The 21,226-nt window shown below is 38.4% G+C and overlaps 1 protein-coding gene across 2 annotated transcripts in view; it reads left to right on the top strand.

Moving 5' to 3' along the window:
• The first annotated feature begins 6,390 nt into the window (after nucleotides 1-6,390).
• Nucleotides 6,391-21,226, top strand: part of LOC139605909 (gamma-aminobutyric acid receptor subunit alpha-2) — a 32,223-nt gene continuing 17,387 nt past the window's right edge. The window contains exons 1-6 of one of the 2 annotated variants that reach the window (XM_071457789.1): nucleotides 6,391-6,684; nucleotides 7,130-7,235; nucleotides 9,401-9,516; nucleotides 16,693-16,760; nucleotides 19,392-19,612; nucleotides 20,511-20,593. In XM_071457789.1, the coding sequence (XP_071313890.1) occupies nucleotides 7,165-7,235; nucleotides 9,401-9,516; nucleotides 16,693-16,760; nucleotides 19,392-19,612; nucleotides 20,511-20,593 (559 nt within the window). In that variant the 5' untranslated portion in view covers nucleotides 6,391-6,684; nucleotides 7,130-7,164. The remainder of the gene's footprint in view (nucleotides 6,685-7,129; nucleotides 7,236-9,400; nucleotides 9,517-16,692; nucleotides 16,761-19,391; nucleotides 19,613-20,510; nucleotides 20,594-21,226) is intronic. The other variant, XM_071457790.1, reaches the window with a different exon arrangement.

Below are 21,226 nucleotides of genomic sequence, written 5' to 3'. Positions count from 1 at the left end.
TGTAAAACTGTAGTTAAACAAACACTTTCATTTTAAAGCAGATTACTTGCATTAATTTCTACAAGTACAAAGTTATATCTACAAGACACTTATCAGTCTCCTCATTAGAGAGAAGAACAGTTACACATCTCCCAAAATCACTGTGAAACACTGGACAAAGTAAGTTGTCTCAGACTATTGAAATCAGCGACTGATGATGAATACGACGGGGTAAGAGAAAAATTTAAGCTGCTCATCTAAAATACAGTTCATTTGCTCAGGGAACTCACTGCAGCCACTGATGAATAAGTCAAAGTGTGTTCAGTTTGTATGTGTGTGTGTGGCGTCTAGTGGCTGTTTGGAACATTACTGTACTGTACATTACCACTACTACATCATCATGGACATGATCTATATGCAATATAAACAGTAAATGTTGGAGGGCTGTAGCTGGTTATTATTATTATGTGGATATTTTATATTTCATTTATTTCAACATGAAGGTCCATGTTGTTTCAAAGCTGTCTTCACTCTGACTGGAAAAAACATCAAGTGGAGAAATATTTTACTTGGCTGTGTATCAAACCTCAAATACATCAAAGTAGCAGGCAAATTGTGTCTGAAGTGTCATTTTTCAAAAGTGTCTTAGTTGTATTTAATGTGATCTTGATTATATATTTCCTGATTTAAATCAGGAAACAATTCTAAATTTAGAATCTGTTTTATTTGGGTAAAACATATAGAGATATAATTTGTTAAATTAAAAGAAAAACGTCAAAACAGTTCATACTGTTAGATTAGGAGCAAATTCAAAAGTAAACACCACTTTTGCAGGTGTAAACTTTTGAATAGGGATATTTAAAAAAAGAAGAAAATGTCTTTAAAAATACATTTGCTCACAGCTGCCACAATTTCAGGCTTTTTCCTCTGTATAATTTAGTTGGTTTCATCCCACTAATTTCTTCCATAAAATCAATAACAAATCATTATGCACCTTTTCAGCCTGTGACATGTTAATACTTCTATGTGCATGACCACATTGGGCCACTGAAAGATCATCTTCTCGTAAAGGAAGGTATAGGATGCACATATTCATGCAAATATGTATTCATGCCAAACAGTGCTTCTTCCTCAGCTTTGTAGCGTCTCCCCACCCATATATCTCAAAATCCGAAATCGAATCATTTTTTCAGTTTCTCTGCTGTGCTGTGAGGCCGAGGTGTTTTCAGCATGTGACAGGGTGCTGCAGACACCAGGTGTGAGAGCCCACGGTTTAGCTCTCTGCTGTTTGTACACAGGGCTCAGCAGTTAGATTTAGCCGTGGATAAAAAGGGAATTATTGTAGACACTCTGGAGCTGAAGATGGCAGATGCAATGTGACCGGCAAAACATGGAGGACTGTTGAGTTGCACTCGGTTTAGTTTCCTTGGTAACCTGAGGGAAATTAGCAACAGTGAGTGCAGAAAACTCCTGCTATATAAATAGCATTGGCAAGGTCATGAAAGTGACCTTTTTAATTTTTATAAGCTAAGTGTGGCTGTGATTCATCTATTGAGTTATATAAGAAACAAGAAGAAGAAAAACATAGGATGCAGAGATACGGCCTCAGCATTTGGTAGCGGTGAGATCATCTGACAGCCGATAACATGAACTCTGCGTGAACTTTTATTTGTCTCCATCTGTGGAGCTCTGGACTCAGAGCTGAGGTGGTTCAATAAGGTTGTCAATCAAATACTGCAGCGTGTTCAGGCCTTCCCCTGAAAGCCAGCTCTTCCTTTTCCGTGTCCTAGCAAAAATATAGCCCAATTTCAGATGATTTCATTATGGATTTCAAAGTAAAAGTACCCCTGGCAAATTTTAAGTGAAGGCAAAATTTATACACCACAGTCAGGCTGTCACTGCTCACAGCCATCCAGCACACATACACACCCACACCTAGTCACCTAGTTATTATGAACACACACACTTTTGAGGAAATTACATAGACGTGCAGATTTTTCCCAACTCGGGACAGGTCTTTAGTCTGAGATTTGTAATAAAAAGTTACTGTATATCATCCTTTATTATATCCTATATCTATATTATTATATTATCTACATTCCTTTATTGTTTTTCTATATTCTTTGAACACCCCTGTGTAAGAATGTTTCTCATTTCATTATTGTTACTTTTAATTGATTTTCATTTTTATATAATTTTCTTTGAACAGAGCGATCACAGCTGTTGTATACGTTATGCTCTGATGAAGGCTTTGCACTGAATTGCATCAGTAGTTTTGTCACTTGAGACAAGAGAGTCAAGCTTTTTTCTCAAATTTATTTTGCAGAAACAAAATTATCTGTTTCTTTGAACACATTCACAACCCTCTGGTTTTGATACTTTCATGCTTCAGACGTGTTGTTTTTTGTTTGTTTTTTTTACATTTTGTAATTAAAAAAAATATATATATATTTCATTTCAGCTGTATCTTTGAGGAACAAACCTAAAATTTAGCTTGAAGTCTACAGAGCTGTTTATTTAACCTTCAAAATAATTCTCATTTCATTTGTTCTATTACACATTTGGTGCTTACACACAGATTGTCTGTAACTTCTCCATATACTGATACATCCCCAGAGCATTGTTCTCATAGATTCCCCAATAAAAAGATTTTGCACATCTAAAAGTAAAAACCCCGCTCGATATTTCTCCTCTGCCTCAGTATTTTCCTCTTGTCCCAATAAACATGTCCATTTGTCACCATTTAGCTATTGATTTATCTGCCTCTCTCACATAGAGGATATTTTAACTTGTCAAACGCAGGTGTAACTAATAACATTAGTAATGGCTGCCTCCCATATAGCTGCTTCAGTGTAATGCTGCGTCAGCTATTTCAATATTACCATGCGATGTGAGAGTGTTCTGCGTGTGGAGCCGGTGCAGTTTGACAAATGGTTTTGGAGGGTGACCTATCACTTTAAGAGTGTCAGAGCCCCTCGATGGGCTCCTCATCTTTTTTCTCTCACAACATCTTTCTTCTGCCATGCATGGCTTGTTGCCGAGGTAACAGGCCTGAGAATGGTTTAGCATTTCCAGCAGTGTCTGGTGAATCAACTCATGCTGACATGCAACTGACAACAACATGCTGTATGACTGGCTCAGGTATTTTCTTCCCAAAATGTCACCAGAGTCACCAGCCACCCGGTGCTGTGGTGTATTCTTATAGGGGACTCGCATCCCAGGTACCACACATGACTTTATGTTCAGCTGCTGTGTGTGATGAGCTGCTTCGAGTTGTTAAAACAGAGAATCAAACCTGTTGATGGACACGCTCTTGTGTGCTGCTACAGCCACTTCCCAGATCAGTGTGTTGTGATGTTTGGAACATTATTGTGTCTCTCCAGCAGAGGGACAGTGTGTGTGTACATGTATGTGTGGGTCTAAGTGTAAATTTGTGTGTGTGTGTGTGTGTGTGTGTGTGTGTGTGTGTGTATACATTTGTGCCTGCATGTGAGTCATATCACCCCACATGCCTATTAAGCATTTTCTTCAATTCTATTTGATTCTATTTTACGATAAGCATCTACACAGACAGCAGCCATGACTTATTGACTATATTTAGATGCACCGATTCATCTCAGCTTGTTTAAATGCACAGCAGCAGCAGCAGCAGCAGCAGCAGCACACTTTTCTGTTAGATTTTTTTTTTTTTTTGAATGACCAGATCATTATTGAGCTGCTCCCCCACAGACTGAAAGCGTATCAGTCAATTCCTGCCTATCTGAATCTGCATTTGTATTGCTCCCTTGGTATTCCTGCTGTCTACAGGTAAGCTGTCTGTTGGCAGCTAGTGGCTGTAAAAACAAACAAAGGGTTAAAGGACAAGTCTGGGTTACCAGCGAAAGGACAGTTATTCAGTTATTTGGCCCTCCATTTATTATGTTTGTGATGGATTGTTTTGCATATTTGGATGGCACTACATTTAGCATGTGACGTCAATCAGAGTGGCTTTAACCACAGTGTATGTAACCATATTGATTCAGGAGATTTTTAAGATATTTCCCTTCTACACATCAGGATTTTTCAAACGCCAGCTTTGCCTTAAAAAAACATTGGGTGACTGTGTTTTAGGGAAATAAAACATTCACAGCTACCTCTCGAACCTGATATTATTTGCTTACCCTCCTCTACACGGACTTGATCAATATGCATTGTCACTCATTGTGCCCAACCGGGACACACTCAGGCCTGGCAGTAAGGCTGAGCATGATGCAACATCTTGCAATAAACAATGTGCTGTAAGAATGTGTAACCCAGAGGCTAGCAGCACAAGTAAAACCTGAGTTCAGAGAAAAAAGAAACACGTTGACACACGTGCCAACACAGTTAAACAAAATAAAAGGTGAGATTTTTCCCTTCTTTAGTCCTCGATGCCCTTGCTGTAGCCTGTTTCCTACCTGCCTGCTTTGTTGGACTTGATGATGGGCCTGAGGGTCACCGCCATTGAGATGACCTGCCTCATCGATCACCTGTCACAGGTATGGATTAGAGCAGAGATCAATGGGTCAGCTTTCCAGTCAGAAGCATAGCAAAGGGAGGCAGCGGCTGCTTGATAATGGTCTGACCCCTGAGGTCCAGTGGTCTGTTTTGATCTGTGTGTGTGTGTGTGTGAGTGTGTGTGAGTACTCAGTTCCTCTGCTGCTTCTTAAATCAGGGTATGTGCTGGGTTATCAGTCAGCAGGTCTCCCTAATGCTCTTTTATCCTGTCTTCAACCTGCCCGAGAATCCGCCACAGTTACCTGAGACATTCACTTTGAATTTCTATGTCATTGTATCCTCTATTATCTTTCGGTAGTTAGTATGTAAATAATTCAAATAATACTAATAATAATAATAATAATGATAATGATAATAATGATAATAATGATAATGATGATGATGGTGGGAGTCTGCAGTTGCTCATTTTCCCAGTTGGTAATGCAGACATGAAAGCATCACCTTCTACTTAATGTTCTGCTTTATTTTCTAAAAAAACATAGACAAAAAACAAACAAACAAACAAACAAATAAATAAAATAAGAGAACACTGCTGAAACATGACATATTAGACACTTTCTCTTCAACATATTCAGCTTCACCATGTTATCTGTCAAATCTTACTCTCATCACAGCTCTTTATGGCAATAAATAAGACAAACCAAACACCAGAGGATGAACTTTGCCATTAAAACAGTGTCAGTGTTTTGTTACATTCAGAAATAGTTTGACAAAGAAAACATATTGACACATTAGGTGGATTTACACTTGTCTGTTAGAAGAGTTCCCATACTTTATGTGGTGCTGAAAGAACAGCTCCCAAGGAGGGACATGTACAATATTGGCACAATATGGCACAATTCAGGAGGGAAAACAAAATCATGGAAACAATTTTGAAATGTAATGATGATTTTTATTTTGACTTATTCTAGTGAGTTTCTGGTTTGAGGCGATCTGGAGAAATAAACCAGCGCGTTGTAAACACTGAAGCTGCAACAGTCATTTGAAAAGGCTGGTTATTTCTACCACAGTACATAGTCCTAGCAACAGCAAAGTGTCAAGAGGGCCATTCATCCTCTGTGTCTCCCCCACTCACACAAACACACACATGCAACAAAGAAAAACACCTCATATCAAATCCAATTTGTGTTTGGACTGATGGCTTGATTTTGTGATTCTGTACATCAAGTCAACACCGGCCATTCCTTTACAGTTTCTTCTCATTTCAGACGGCGGTAGGAGCAGTGTGCAGTGGAGCTGTGCAGATACAAAAACCTGACCTGCAAGAATGTGTGATTTTTAGAGCATTAATGAATGAACTAAACTTTAGTTTTAAATCTTGACTTGCTGCTTTAAGGAGCTCCTTATCCTCTAGATAAAGTCATTCATCAGTATTTGAGTGGGGATTGTTAGCGTCCGGATTAAATACTTCATTTTTTTAGTGTGTGAAAACAATAAGTAAGATAAGTGAGTAAGAAAATAAAAGAAAACCAAGTATCAGCACAAATATCGTAGTGTGTTACCCAAACTGGTTAAACCCATATAATCCATTATAACAATGCAATGATGTCTGACTGTTTTGCATAATCAATACACCACTATGCATTGACCGCGAGTGGATACAACATTCATTAGCATCCTCACTTGTCCAGGTCTCAGCTGGAGGCTGCAGGAGGAGGCTCAGTACATACCACACTACCTTTAGGACCCAGTGTCTCTCCTCCTCAGCCTTTGTAGTTTTTGTGTGGAGATGAGGGAGACTGAGATGTGTTTCTTGCTTATCACGATTCACATCGAGCCTCTATACAAGCTGAGGAGGATGCTGAACAGGGTAATTTGAAACCAGGATCAGCTCCCACTACTGCTTGTTTTTATTTCATTTTATTTCGTTTTTTTTTTTTTTTTTTTTTTTTTGTTTTTTTTTTAGTTTCCATTTCATTTTTCCTTCCATCGCACTGTTATTATCTTGGCAGTCTTTGCATTAAATTGTCGGACCTTGTGAAAGGCAATGCATTCCGGGAGCATCCCTGCTGCTGGCTGGGACCATGATTTATCAGTGCTCGCAGCTTTGTTCTCCTGACAGACTTGCACTCGCCCGGTCTCGCCAGACCAGGAGAGAGCGGTGAATTCCCCTTAACTTTCCTGCATCTTCGACGATTCCAGCTGCAGCAGGTACTTTCTGCACTTGAGGTGAGTCTGTTTTTTTTCCCCCTCACTCAGACACAAAGAAAACGTTTATTTTATTATTATTTATTATCTGAGGAGAGACGTTGGAAAGCGTGGGAGAGCAGCTTGATCTCACCTCCACGTTTTTTTTCACACATTATTGGTTATTTTCTGCATTTTTTTTTTTTTTATTATTTTATTATCTTAATTGGCTTGAAATGGGTGTACTGACTGGATCCAGTATTTTCGGTGACAGTAATGTTCAGTGAGTGGAGGCGTGGGACGTGCCAGTGAATACTAATTACTGCCAGTTGCTGTCTCTCCTGCTTCTTTCCCTCCGTCTGTTTTTTCCTCCCTCTGTGTTAAAGGGAATCCCCAGAAATAAGTGATGGATATAACGCCTGTACAGGTCACATACAAATCCAATAGCATGTCAAAGCCGGTGAAATAGATGCTCCATTCATTCCAGCGGCTGTCCCGCTGTGTGTAGGTGTTGAAGCAGCCATGTGGAGCAGAGAGAGCGCTTCTCCACTTCTCATCTGCCTGCTGGCGCTCACCGCTCTCCGGAAAACCAGGTGAGCGCTTTGAGCAGGAGCCGCCTTGAATGATGGAGCTGCGGGTGGAGGGTCACTCACTTTGTCTCTGGGGATGGACTGGAGGTCTCTATTTATCAAGTTATCTAGTTTTTTTTGTGTTTTTTTTTTTTTTTCCCCTCCACTCATTATCAGTGGACACACAATGTGCAGGGGGGTGGGGGGCAGTTCCCGCCTTCAGCATGCTCAGTCTGACCATAAAAATAACCTGGAGGGCATGTGGGTAATTATTACTGCCCTGTTGAAAAAGTGGCCTATTGCAGCAGGCCTGAAATTCTTTGTTCTCAGGGTTTGGAAATTCCCTAGACACATCACTAAATAAATAAATAAATAAAATAATCCTCTATCATAATATCAGTGCTGAAAAGCCATTTTGTGACCAAATGGCCTTTCTTTCAAGGAGAATACAACTATACATTTTTTTTTTTTTATGTAATAAAAATCATTACTTTAAATTCTTATTTCTGGAAATTTGTCCAACCTGCTTTCACCTTTATTTTTCACTAAACCAAAGCGTCCACTCTTTTTTAAAAAAAAAAAATCTGAGCAGAGGACATCTCACATTGTCACATAAGGTGTTAAGGTGTCTTTTGATATAGACCAGAATCAGCAGCGCACACCAGAGGACAGTTGTCTAAACAAAAACAGCTCGCGTAAGAAGCATTGAGGTAATTGAAATACGGTCACTGAATCCCTCTCAGGCTCCATTATGATCTAACCAATGTTCAGCACAGATTCTGAAAATGTGTTTGGGATGGCCAGAAAAGGCCACAGGCCCTTTTCACAGCAGACATTTTGAGATGTCTGAATAAATAATAAAATTATTATAAAATATGAATTCTGCTTAGCTGCTTCGGTCGCAGGGTCCTTGTGTTAAAGGCCTGAATGCCGGCTCACTGTCACAAACTGAAAAACTTGAATGCAACAGAGCTGTCATTGATGTTGTGCTTTTCCTACTGCTGTTCACACCCAATCAGGAGAATGGGAAGAAGACCTTCCTTTAGCCTTAACGCATTCATCCGCGCCTACACAACATGGTAGAAGTTCGCTAACACGTGAAATCAAATACAAACACAGTATTTTTGAATGACCTGTGTCAAATGTATTGATGTTAAAATAAGATTTTTTTTTTTTGGTAACTGGCAGTAATTTTGGCTTCGTAGACATCACTGGTTCTACACTTTTTTTCTCCAAGTTCGAGCTACTGTATCGTAATAGCTATGTTAGCTATTAGACATTTGTGATATTTCCAACTTCAGAACCAGGACAGTATAAGTAACACTTACAAATATGCATCAGTATCTGTAAAGGTAAGGTATAGCTTGAGAAAACCAGCTAACATTATAGCTACAGTGGAAGCCCTGAGAACTAGCTAGTTAGCTACTTAGACAGCTAACGATAGCAGGGCTAATAACACAAAACAATACAAATTAGCTCAACAGAACTGAATTAATCTAGTTTTATGAATAAATGTCACATTTTCCTCCACCGAAGTTTTCCTGCTAATTATTTAATTCAAGCTTTTTCTGGTGCAATGCCAAAAGCAGCATATGTATGCTGTTGTGATATGGGTGTGATTTTGAAGTGCTGTTGTTATACTAGAGAACATATGAGATCAAATTTAGCCTATTAACACCAATAAGTCGGCCTTATTAATCCAATACTTTCACTCATGTTAATTAGAGAAATGTGGTCCAAACAGAAAATACTCAGATATATACATTATATATAAATTCCCTTTTCCTGCTTCGAGTAAAATATGCCCATAACCTGAGGCTTACACCAGGGCTGGCGACAGTGGTAATTATGTCGAGCTTTAATGTAGTACCTTATCTGAATTTATTTACCATGAATCTCTGGCTCTGATTAAATTAACATATTCAGTTGTGTTTTGGCTCTAAGATCAGATGGCTCACAATAACTCTGCCTTGAACTGGGTCATCCATGTGGTTGAGAAACAACGTGCGTGTGCGTGTCTGTGTGGGTGCGTATGAAGTCCAGATAATAACAACCCCTTTTCTTTCCATAAACCGAGCCTCTGAGGAAATCAGAGTTATGAGTCTAAATGAATTTAAAATTTAATCAGATTCCTGTTTGATGAAGTGTCCGTTAGCTGCTCATGTTGTTGCTGTGTTTCTGTCGACTAGCTCGGTGAATGCCGATGCCACATCTGATGCCTTTAAAACCAACATCACCCTGTTCACACGGATCCTGGACAGACTGCTGGATGGATACGACAACCGTCTACGGCCTGGTCTTGGGGGTAAGGAAATTATTTACTAACACTGGACGTACACAAGTTCATTATTTAATAAATGCACAATTTATACGATCTAAAATTTTGTTATGAGACATCAAGTCTCTGTCTTTTTCAATGGTTGATGGGTCATTTGGAGTGAGAACATTTCATTTAGCATCAGCTTTTGTAGTAACGATAACCTTTGGCAGCGATCCCCTCAAGAATAAACTGACAAACACACACTGTGCACAAAACATTTAGGTTATATAACACTCATTCCACTTCCTGGAAAGTAACAGCAGCCAAAGTGGCCACATTTTTAACCCCGAGGAGGGCTATATTGCTGCTTGAATTTTCCCGTAAAATGCCCACTGAATGAGTCAAATATCTACGGGAAGACTCTATCGGGGCATTGAACAAAAGCAAATGTCAAATATGATGTTTTAGTGCTGTGTAGTTGTTCTCTGTGGTTGTAAAGCTAGTTTAACTGTAGGGACATGTTTGACATTATTTCACTGATATGGCAAATAAATGATATTGCATTAACTTATTTTGTATGTCATTCATTGGTCCATTGCTTCAGCAAAATGTAGCATTGAAAGTTGATTGATTTAGTTGTATTTCTCATTAAAATATTCACAATACTTTCAAAAACGTTCTAATATTTTCTAATATCTGTAATAAGATAGAACCAAACCCTGAAAATGCAATATTTGGAGTATCACCAGCACAGTGTTTATTTGATTGAAATCTGCCGAGGCACAACTACAGTCTGAATATTACACAAGTTCGAGACACTTAAATATTCCACAAGGTGCTGTTTAAAGTCTGAAAGCATTTCCACTCCCACTTTGAACAAAAATTTGTATAATTTTTTAATATAATTTTATATTATTTGTGCACCAGGTGTGATCACTTAAAGGAAGTTGTATGTTATGATTTATGCCATGTTGTGATCTTCTCCAGTGGCCTCAGTGCTTCTCTCTCCATCCTCACGTCTCCCATCATCCTCCATGTTTGGCATCTCATTTCCAGCTGGCCCCTCATCCCAAAGCTGAGCCCCTCCCTCAGGATTTGGTGCCATTTGAAATTCAAATTCCTGGGGCCATCAGCCCAGCCCAGGAGCTGCCATATGGGGAACAGACCTCCTTTAGCTTGGCAATGCTCAGCCTGTACAACTGGACCTACACTAATAGTGCTGCTAGTTTATTTTCTGTGTAGGAAAAGCTCAAAGCTATGGCCTATTACTACAGTGTAGCTCCAGTATACATCTTACTTTAAGAACATTATTGATCATATTTCATGGCCTGTCTCCATCAAATATGGTTTTATGCACCAATTAATTACTTAATGCATCCCTACACAATATAAACATTTAGAATCTTTCTTGACATTTTTTAATTTAGTCCCAGCACCGACAAGATATTTGTAGTCCATAAGGAAATTTATAGGAATTTATCAATAAAAATATATTGATTTTGACTGAGAAATTACACAAACTGATGATTCTCTGCCAACCGACAGCTTGGAAGAAGTGATTGGGTTTAATACAGACCCAGGAGAGATCTGTGATCTAAAAGAAAACATTTAAATAAAACATTCAAACATAAATTGGACACTTTCAACCAAAGTGTCTTAAAGTACCATGAGCACATACATTTTTATCAGACTTGGCCCCAGTGGGAGCCAAACCCCCAACACTCAGAGTGTAGTAACATACTTCACCCAGTAATATACACAGGGCCGACATCATGGGGCAGAATTGAGTCTAAAAAGGGAAATAAAATGACATCAGATGGAATTTTCCACATTGTACACACATTAGATCTGTATGTCTCATCTGTGGGAAAAACATGTTAATGCCTCAGTAGACTTTGGTTTGTAACACATTTGTAATGGCCTTAAAAAGAGCCTCATCACAGCTGCACAAGTGTGTTCACTCATACATATTATATATATTCAGGGATACAGAATCAGGCCCTTTGACTGTTTTCATGGTTCATGTAGCATGCCACAAAAAAGGGGCTGATTCCCAAGGAAATCCAGCGTACACTGTCTGTGCTCTCTGTATATGAATCATTAATTCAATCATTTATTTACAGCATCATTACAAATTACCTCCATACATGCAGAGTGTATACAAAATGAATTTTCCCTACACATGTTTTCATTTTTGCAGTCTGATTTTGTCACTTTTCTATTCCAGGTATCTCTTTCTCTAAAATGTTAAATATTTATTTACCTGTGTAAAACAGTGCAATGAATCCACACCAAAACCACAAACTGTGAACTAAAGAACAACCCTAACATCTTTCAGACACACTCCCAGCAAAAATGAAACACTAAAAGCCTCAAAACTGTAGAATCATGGCTGTTATTATAGATGGCATTGGACACTAGACATGAAATGGAAAGATCCTATATCAAGGCTGAACATTGCGTTACTGTTTGGATGTTTTCACCAAACAGTGAGACAGTTAAAATAGATGTGAGTTTTACAGCCGCTGAAAATCAAATGATGAAGATGGAAAAGATGAATCTAGGGCAGAGGTTTTCAAGATGAACCCACGTGTCCCCTTGGGGCTGCTAGAGGGTTTCAGGGGAGAGAAAAAAAAAACTACTGTAATTCAACAATGAATGAATTACTGTGTGGGTTTAGGCTGCACATTTCTCTTGGATTTATTTATAGCAAATACAATATAACCACAGCCATTTGAGGGCTAAATAGGCCTATTGCTTTCAGAAGCAAAAACAGCTATCTAATGTATCTAATATAGAGCTTCTAATGTAACTACTGTGGACTAAATTGTAATTCTAACTGCTTTAATCCTGCATTTATTTTTCATACTTGTCATGTGTTTGGGTGTTGAGGCAATACCAAGCTCTTTTAAAATGCAGCAATTGGTGTCTGTCGCTTTCACTGAAATCAAGCCAGGCTGCAGACTGAATGCAGAAAGCACAGTTGCTCCCACATCATTAGTGTGACTGCGAGGCAGCTCACTTCTGTTCATATTCACACTTCTGCTACTAATTTGTTTTCTACCCAAAAAATTTGTCATCTCACTACAACTTCATGCTTAGAGCTATACATTATGTTCCAGCCTTAAATTTGCACCAAGAAAGAATTGTATTAGCAGAAATCACATCTTGGGGCTGTGAGAGCCATCCTCACTAATTAAGACGCTGTGGATTTGTCATGAGCACCAAAAGGAAATTTTGTTATTGAGTACGGTCACTGAAAACACAAACTCCTCAATACATGGAAGCTTCTCACATGTCATTGGTGTAAAGCACCTCAGTTAGTAAACACCCATCAATGCATCTGTTTTCTAAGAACAGGTAAAGATTGTATTCAGCCATAATAAGTATAGTTTTAAGCTGATGAGTCAATATTTTTGTACTGCTATATTTTAGATTTTCCTGTTCTCATCAACCCTCCCCCCAGAAAAAAGGAGCAGAGAGTAGACTTGCAAAGTCCAAATAAATGATAATGTTGCTTCTTGTTGTCTGAATGTGTAAATTGGCAATAGTTCGCTAACACTTAAATGCTAACTCATTAATTCCATTTTAAAGGAGCTATGCATAAGTTTTGATATTGCTACACAGCCAACATTAGTATTAACAGCTGTTTACTTACCAGTCCAGAGGAAACTTTGAGTCTAGCATCAAACTTCATTCTTTTACTCACCCACAGCTGTCTCCAGAGGCGGAGAGCGGATGTTAACTCTTGTCTCTGTCAGAGCTTTGCTTCCAGTGAAGTTAGCATGCTAACCAGCTAGCTCCAGACCGCTTTGTCACTTTTCTGATAGCAACTCAATGTAGCCTCCAATCTACCCTGAGGATAGTGCTGCTCAGAGAGCGAATTATAAGCTCTTGTGTGATAAAGACAGCGATCAGGGTGCCCCGGTGGCTCACCTGGTAGAGCATATACCATGAAGGCTCAGTCCCTACTGCAGCAGCCTGAGTTCAAATCCACCCTGAGGCCCTTCGCTGCACGTCATCACTTCTCCCTCTGTCCCCACGTTTTCCTGTCACTCTCTCACTGCAGGTATAATAAAGGCAAAAATGGACCAAAAAAATAACTTTAAAAAAATTACATTTGTAAAGACAACAATGGCAGCGAAGCTCTGGTCAAGCAACAATCACCACCTCCTGCTCCTGGCAGAAAAACTGTCTTTGGTGGCAAAGGAAGCTCACAAATAGCCCGTTTAATACTGCACTGTTTCCCATTTGTGTTGTTTGCACTGCAGGTGATATTGTGGCATCTTCTTGTTGTATTCTTGTTGATTCAGAAAGTGATGATCTTGGGGCCACGGTGACATAGTTAGCATAACTGCTGATTATGCTAACTAGAGGATGCAAAATGTTTGTTCAAGCTTAAAAAGCTACACAAATATACAACCCTTCACCTACAGTGCAAGACATCAGATGTTAAAGATACTTAATTAAAAAGCTAAACTTTCTTTAGTCGCTCTTGTGTTGGTGTAATCAGCAGCAGGGAAAGGAAGGCGGCAGTTTGGCAGATTGTTAATTTAACTGCTGCTATTAACACTGAGGACAGTTTGATAATATAGTCAAATCAGGCTAACAAAGATTTCATCTCTTTGAACTGATGTCACTCACTCCCACTGATTCATCATGTCCTCCAACACTGGGGTTTTGCTAATGCTCTTTATCTCTGTCCAAACTGGATAGTTGCACAGTGGGGTGCACAGTCCCCGAACATAAGCGGGTTGTGTCTGACCAATTGAACATGGTTCAGCAGACCCATCTGTACCAAATGATTCAGATGATATGAAAGGCACATGTTTATGGCTGTACTTGCTGAATAAATGAACTTTAGGTATTGCCCTGGTTCCTATAAATAAGTGTCTTACGTCCTCAAGCATTAACACATGCCACAAACACATATTTTCCCCGAGGGCTGTGCTTTCCTAGGTTTTGAGGAAGAACTGCGAGGATGCATCATTTGTACATATATGGTTCGTTTTGTGAATTTGCTCCACTCCACTCATGCAATGCAAACTGGACTGGCGCTGACACTTGGTCGTGGACTTGGTTTCAATCAGACCTATGGCTAGTCCTTTTTTCTTGTGAGGGTTTTTGCTACAGGTTGTGATGTTGTTGTTGTGATATAACAAAAGCGCTGACACTTATGATAAATTGATTTAATAGTTATGTGTTGGTCAGTCGACCTTCGTTGTGTATTTCATTTAACGGATGACAACAAGCCTGTGGAAACTTAACAAAGAACAAAAACCACAGGGGACCGAGCAGGGGAAAATACTTCACTACAAAAAGGAATCTCCATAACATACCTGATAAAATACAACACTGATCATCAAGAAGCAAAGTGCGAAAAACAACAGCAGTTCTTTTCATTAACATTTCATGGCATTAAGCTTTTTTTACAGCATATTGTGGAATCATTTGAGTCTATAAGGTATAAAGATTTCACTAATTAAATTTGACACAACACAAAATGTCCAACACACAATGTAAAAGACTACATAGTGAAGAACTTCAGGCAAAGCCATTGAGAAGTTCAGTCAATGAAGGTATATTACACCGTTATGATAAATGCACCATATTGAGTCTTTTTACGAGAAGAAGCTGCGCACCATGACTGCATTTAATGTCAGACATGGATTTTACTGGAGTGATTTTTTATGTTTGCCTCCATAAAGAACCTCTCTCTTTAAATAATTATTTTAAATCAGCCTGATCCACATACAAAGGCATGGTTTACATAAATAAATGCACCCTGCCATATGCCTTGCTAAATGGATTGCACCTATTACCCAGCAACCTGTCACTTCCTCTTGATTTACATCACCTTATAAATAAGAAAGCGTTTCCATAGTATGTCTTGTTAGAGGGACGTGGATGGCGGCCCGCCCTGCCACGCATGAGAGCACTTTACTTAGGAGTTATAATCTCTTTAGATTAGATGCTGTTTGCTGTGTAGTACAGAGTGTAAAGTAAAATGTGAAAGCTTTTTGAATTGGCCGAGCATGAGAGATCGAGCTTCAGTAATTATTGAGAGAGACAGAGTGTAGAGAAAGCAAATGGACCTGATGCAGCAGAGCTGATGTAGTCGCACATTATCACTTGAATAGGAAACATATGAGGCTTTGCTCGTCCTATCTGCCACATCAGTGTGAACATTTACGACAAATTTTACACACTTAAAATCATAGCTTACATATCACTGTGGCTCACTAAATAAACCAAATAAATAAGACAGATTTATGAGGCTAAATGGTTAAATCTGACCTTTACCATGTATCATTAGAGGGTATATAACTGTCAAAACAATGCATCTTTAAATGTGCTAAACATTGTTGCACACTCAGAACATGATAGATGTTTCTTCCTGCTTGTTATTTAAGCTTATAATCCTTAAAATGCCAGTCCTGGTTGATTTGATGGCACCTGTGTAACTGGTGGCAACAGAAACTGCAATTTGATTTCATGCTGCACATGGTGGAAGTGTTTTTTTTTTACACTCACCAGCAGGACACAGTAAAGTTGGTTACCTTGCTGGGACGTTGTTCAGCCTGCAGCTCTAACTGTGGTGGCACCTTCTTCTTCCATTACTCCCTGCAATATTTCAAAACCAATCCTCTCTCAAAAACCTGAAAATGACTGTGTCTTATTTTGCAGACACATTTTTGTTTTGATGTAGTCTGTGCTACTACAGTTCCTATGAAGCTACACAATAAAAGCCACAATGTGTTGACTGCTTTTAATGTGAAGCAGCGACAGTGCTAAAGCTTCAGTTATTCATTAACAGTAATCACTGAATATAAATACATTGAATGGCTTTAAAGAATGTGACCATAAATACCATCAAAACTATTTTATGGAAGTACTGAGGGTTTATAACTTTAAACTCATTGTTTTTTTAAGGTGATTAAAACCCACATGGAAACATCTCAATTGCCTTTGTCTTCATTGTGAAATAATGAGAAATAAAGATTTTTGTCAGCTTTCCTGATCTGTGCTAAAAATCTGTGAAACAAAATCGTTAGGAAGATGAGAGAAAACAGCTTGTAGAAATCTGCTATAAAAAAATAATCCCATATTCCCCCCGTCAGTGCCTTTAAACTTTCTTCTTTTTGCTGCATTTCAACTTTGTTTTTATTTATTTTTTCTCATTTGGTGCCTTGATGCCTCTAATAGCTGTTTCGTCTCCAGACAGGGTAACTGAGGTGAAGACAAACATCTACGTCACCAGCTTTGGACCAGTTTCAGACACAGACATGGTGAGAGCAGATATCGGACATTCACTCATTGTGTTTAATTATTGATCGACATGTTTGTTGTTGTGTAAACATATAGAGGACAGCACCATTCCAGAGGACGGCTCCGTGCTCCCTGTTCATACCTAAAGGAAGAAAAGATGCTTGTTTTGCTTTATTTTTAGATTCGTTACAGCTTTTTTTCCTTTTCATAATTTCATCATCTCTCTTTCTTCCTCTCTCTCCGCACACACACATCACGACGCTGAAGAGGGACCAGTATTCCTCACTACAGCACGATGTCTATTCATCTGACAATTTTCATCTTATAAATTATTGAAAGTCCTCTTGTTATTCAAGTCACTCCTTTGTTTATCCTGGGCTTTCCTGTTTATCATTCTGAAACATGCACCCACCTTCACATCATATCATCAGCGTCCCTTCTATTGTTGAAGACCCATTTTCCAAGTGATTGATCTATTGATTTAATAGTTATGATGTTGAAGTTCAATGCAGTGGTCTCTGAAAGATATGTAAAGTAGAAGGCACTCAGTTGAACATAAACCACCATGTGTGCAGACCAGGACTCAGAGACAGACTAATAAATCAACCAAGAAATGATCTAATGAAAATCCCAGATCCACTAAACGTTAGCCTGATGTCTCTTTTTCAAAATAACCTACAAACATGCAGACAGATGGGTGGACAGACAAACAGCTGACAGAAAAACATCATCTCCTTCACTTCCACTGGCAGAGGTCATTACTGAGTTAGATACAGCCACTGGAGCCCTGAAATGTGTCTAAACTGTGAAGTCACTGGGGAATAATCATCTCAGTGAATGTTCAGGTTTGAAATATTACAACATTATTATTTATTCACTAGTAAAATGAACATATTATACAGCAAAATAGGGCACAAGGCTGGAGATGCATGATTTATTTCAGGGTCTGCTCCTGCACACACAGATGTCTCATAAAAATGAGCAACAGCATGAAATATTCTCCTCTGACCTTATTGATTTATCCAGATACTATGGAGGAATTCACTGATTGCTGAGGTGGCCACATTATAGGGTTCATAAGATTTATAAGAGGTCCAATGACAGTCAGAGCTGGGAAATCAAAGAAAAAATAATTAGAGAAGAGAAAGAAAAAGAAGAAAAGATACCAGATTCAGTTTCAGGAGCTTTAGTCAAACACGGGCCAAAAAGCTTCATACTGTTTTCTTAGTTTTACAAATAAGCACATACAAGGTGTGGTGTGTGAAGTGACAGAGATCATTTTGGTTTAAGTTGTAAAACCTTCATTCTTCAGTCATTCTTAATGGTAACACCAGAAGCAGGTCACATGATCAGACAAATTTAAATATAATTAAAAATATTTATTTTAAATAAAGGCTGATGATATTTTATTTACTTATCTATTTCTTTAGTATAGTCAATTGAAATGTCTGCTGACATTAAAACACAAATATGTCATATATATAGTAAATATTTATTTTTTTTCTTAAAATTTTTCTTATTTTTTTTTTTTAAAGATAAAGGTAATTTCCAAAACAGCTGGCCATTGTAATGTTACTTAAACATATATAACATCCAGTGAGTATTTATAACAGCAGCGTGCTGTGTGTGACAATGTTTTGGCAAATTTAGAGCTCTGACAGGTTTAAGCTACACAGGTTTTTATTTTATTTTTTTTATTTTTTTGACAATAACAAATCTAATTTATCCTTTAAACAAATGCCCAGGTTAGCCAATCATCTGAATAGAAAAACATAGGTAATGATAAGATTTTACACAAACTATCTATTTTAATTATTATAGACCATCCTCCATCCTCCAGCTTCAACTCTGACCTACATTTACTCTACTTAACATTTTCACTTCAGAAATGTTTTAGATTCGTTAGCTCAACAGTCTGTTTGTCTAATTTCCCATTTTGTCACATTTGTTGTAGCCATGTTCCCAGATCTCAGACATTACTGTGGTGGGTTAAATATCATCATAAGGAAACTATTAAAGCAAGACCAGATTATATAATAAATAACAATGATCCTCTTACACCCTAAAAGAATTTCATTGGTCTTGGTTTTGATGGACTGTTTCAGTGCCCTGAGATCAAAATGTCAAAGGTTTCTCAACTCTGTCAACAAAAAAAATACTCTGGAGGAATTTATCTCTCACTCTCACTTGCTGTGTGTGAATCGCACACACACACTCTCTCACGTACACACATTTCACAGTGCACTGATTTCTGCCCTAAATCCTTCCTCGTGTGGTTTCTTTTGACAACAGAGGATTGTAGGTCAAGGGGTTGTCTTGGCCTCAGAGCCAGCTTAGGAAAACACCAGCTCAGAGAGCTGTGTGGGGCACGGAGACCACAGGCCTCACCTTGATGGAGCTTTGACAAATAGAGAGAGCCGCACGGTGCCCAGGCTTTAAAGTGGCAGGTGAAGTCAGTCGTGAAGAACTGCTGCTTGTAGGCGCCCATATAATACGGTGGTGGAAAGTGGAGTCCGTTTTATTTCCTTAGTTTGAGAAGGAATGGGATTCATTTTCATTCACATGAAAGCTGAAACATGAAAATAGATTTATAGTAGAAGCAAAAACTGTTAAGCCGTAGAGTTTAATACATTCATCTCCTCTTCCCATAGGAGTACACCATAGATGTTTTTTTCCGGCAAAGCTGGAAGGATGAGAGGTTGAAATTTCACGGGCCGATGAATATTTTGCCCCTCAACAACCTGATGGCGAGTAAGATCTGGACTCCAGACACCTTCTTCCACAATGGGAAAAAGTCAGTGGCTCATAACATGACCATGCCTAATAAACTGCTGAGGATCAAAGATGATGGCACGCTGCTGTACACCATGAGGTAATTCAAGCAGAAACGTGTCCTGAGAAAAAGTTGTAGTAAAAGTAAAGTTGTATTTACGTTTGAGACATTTTGGGAAATACACTTATTCACTTTGATTGATGTCTGTACGCTAAATATGAAGCTACCACCGGCAGATCAAACCCCATAAAACCACACTGTGTTTTCACACTTCAGTTTTTGCACAGATTAAACAAATGAGATACAGTGTGTTAATTAATGAGCTTAATTATGTTAAGACACAACCAGGCTAGCTGTTTCCCCCTGTTTCCTGTCTTTGTGCTAAGATAAGCTGACCGGCTGTTAGTGTACAGACATTAGAGTGTATCAGCTGACAATCAATCAAATGAGCCTATTTCCCAAATGTGGAACTATTCTTTTAATAACTGACTTGAATGGAAAATATAAATTGCCTAAGTATGTGACAGTCTTAGAGAAATACATCCAGTAGTGACAGTGAATCCTGTTTGTTTGTTCAAATGCATTCTTCTGTTTTTTTTTTGCAACGAAGCATCTTTCTGTCATCATGCATTTCAAGAAACTCCATTTGAAAGATAAAATATTGAAAGATAGTTTTGCAGAGGCTGAATAATGCTTTGAACAGTACATATGATGCAGTTTCTTATCACAGAGCTGATCTGCAATCTCACCACAGTCACACACTAGTCTTGATTTGTGCTGGTCTCTGCAGTACCTTGTTTACTTTGCTCTGCTGATTACAGTTAAGATGAATTATTTTTGTCTCAAGGCATTACAGATGGGAAGCATCTTGAATAGTGCATGAGGCTTGTGAGGTTTTTCTTTTCTTTTTTCCTTTTTTTGAGACCGTGCTTAATCTGTGCTGTTTACTTTTCATGCATTTGCAAAGTCTCCTTAATTTTCTGTGAATTGGATGCAGGTTAACTGTGCATGCAGAGTGCCCAATGCATCTGGAGGATTTCCCCATGGACTTTCATTCCTGTCCACTAAAATTTGGCAGCTGTGAGTAACTCTGATGATGATAGCGCCTGAGGGAACTTTAAGTAAAATGCTATTTTCTCTTTTTTTTTTCTCCTCACTGGTTCTTTGGCAAGAGATCAGCCCAAGAACTGAGTGAAGCTGGAATGCATGGCTCAGTTTTCTGGCAGTGGCCCTACAAGTTTTAACAAAACATGCATCAGCAATTAAACAGATAGAGAATGACAGATAAAAGACTGAGTGGAAATGTCAGTGGGACCTAATCAACCAACTAAATTCATCCAAATATTTTTATTTTGTGAATTTAATAATAAATAATAATAATGATAATAATAAATCAGTTTATATCTCAGACCTATTGCCATGGCTTCTTTACATTTGGATGAAGAATATTTGCTTTAAGCTGCTTTTAAGATATTTGTTTAAAAAGAAAGTATTGTTAAATATCAGAGCATCCGTACATGGCAGGTCATGTCTGAAATGCCTTGACTTCTCACATTCAGTAAATGAATGAATGCATTTATGTGGTGACCTCCAGTGTTTACATTAATCTCTATGTGCATTTACTACCCTGTTGCAACAATAAAACAATCTGTAGCATGACATGATTGGCAGCATATTTCAATAACTGAATATATTGAGGGAAAAATCTGTTTT

Source organism: Trachinotus anak, unplaced genomic scaffold, assembly GCF_046630095.1.
Source record: "Trachinotus anak isolate AG129_WGS33_773 ecotype Australia unplaced genomic scaffold, CSIRO_AGI_Tana_v1 ptg000021l, whole genome shotgun sequence".
NCBI classification, from domain to species: Eukaryota; Metazoa; Chordata; class Actinopteri; order Carangiformes; family Carangidae; genus Trachinotus; species Trachinotus anak.
The sequence above is the reverse complement of the archived record's forward strand: the minus strand, read 5'-3'. Positions and strand labels throughout refer to the sequence as shown.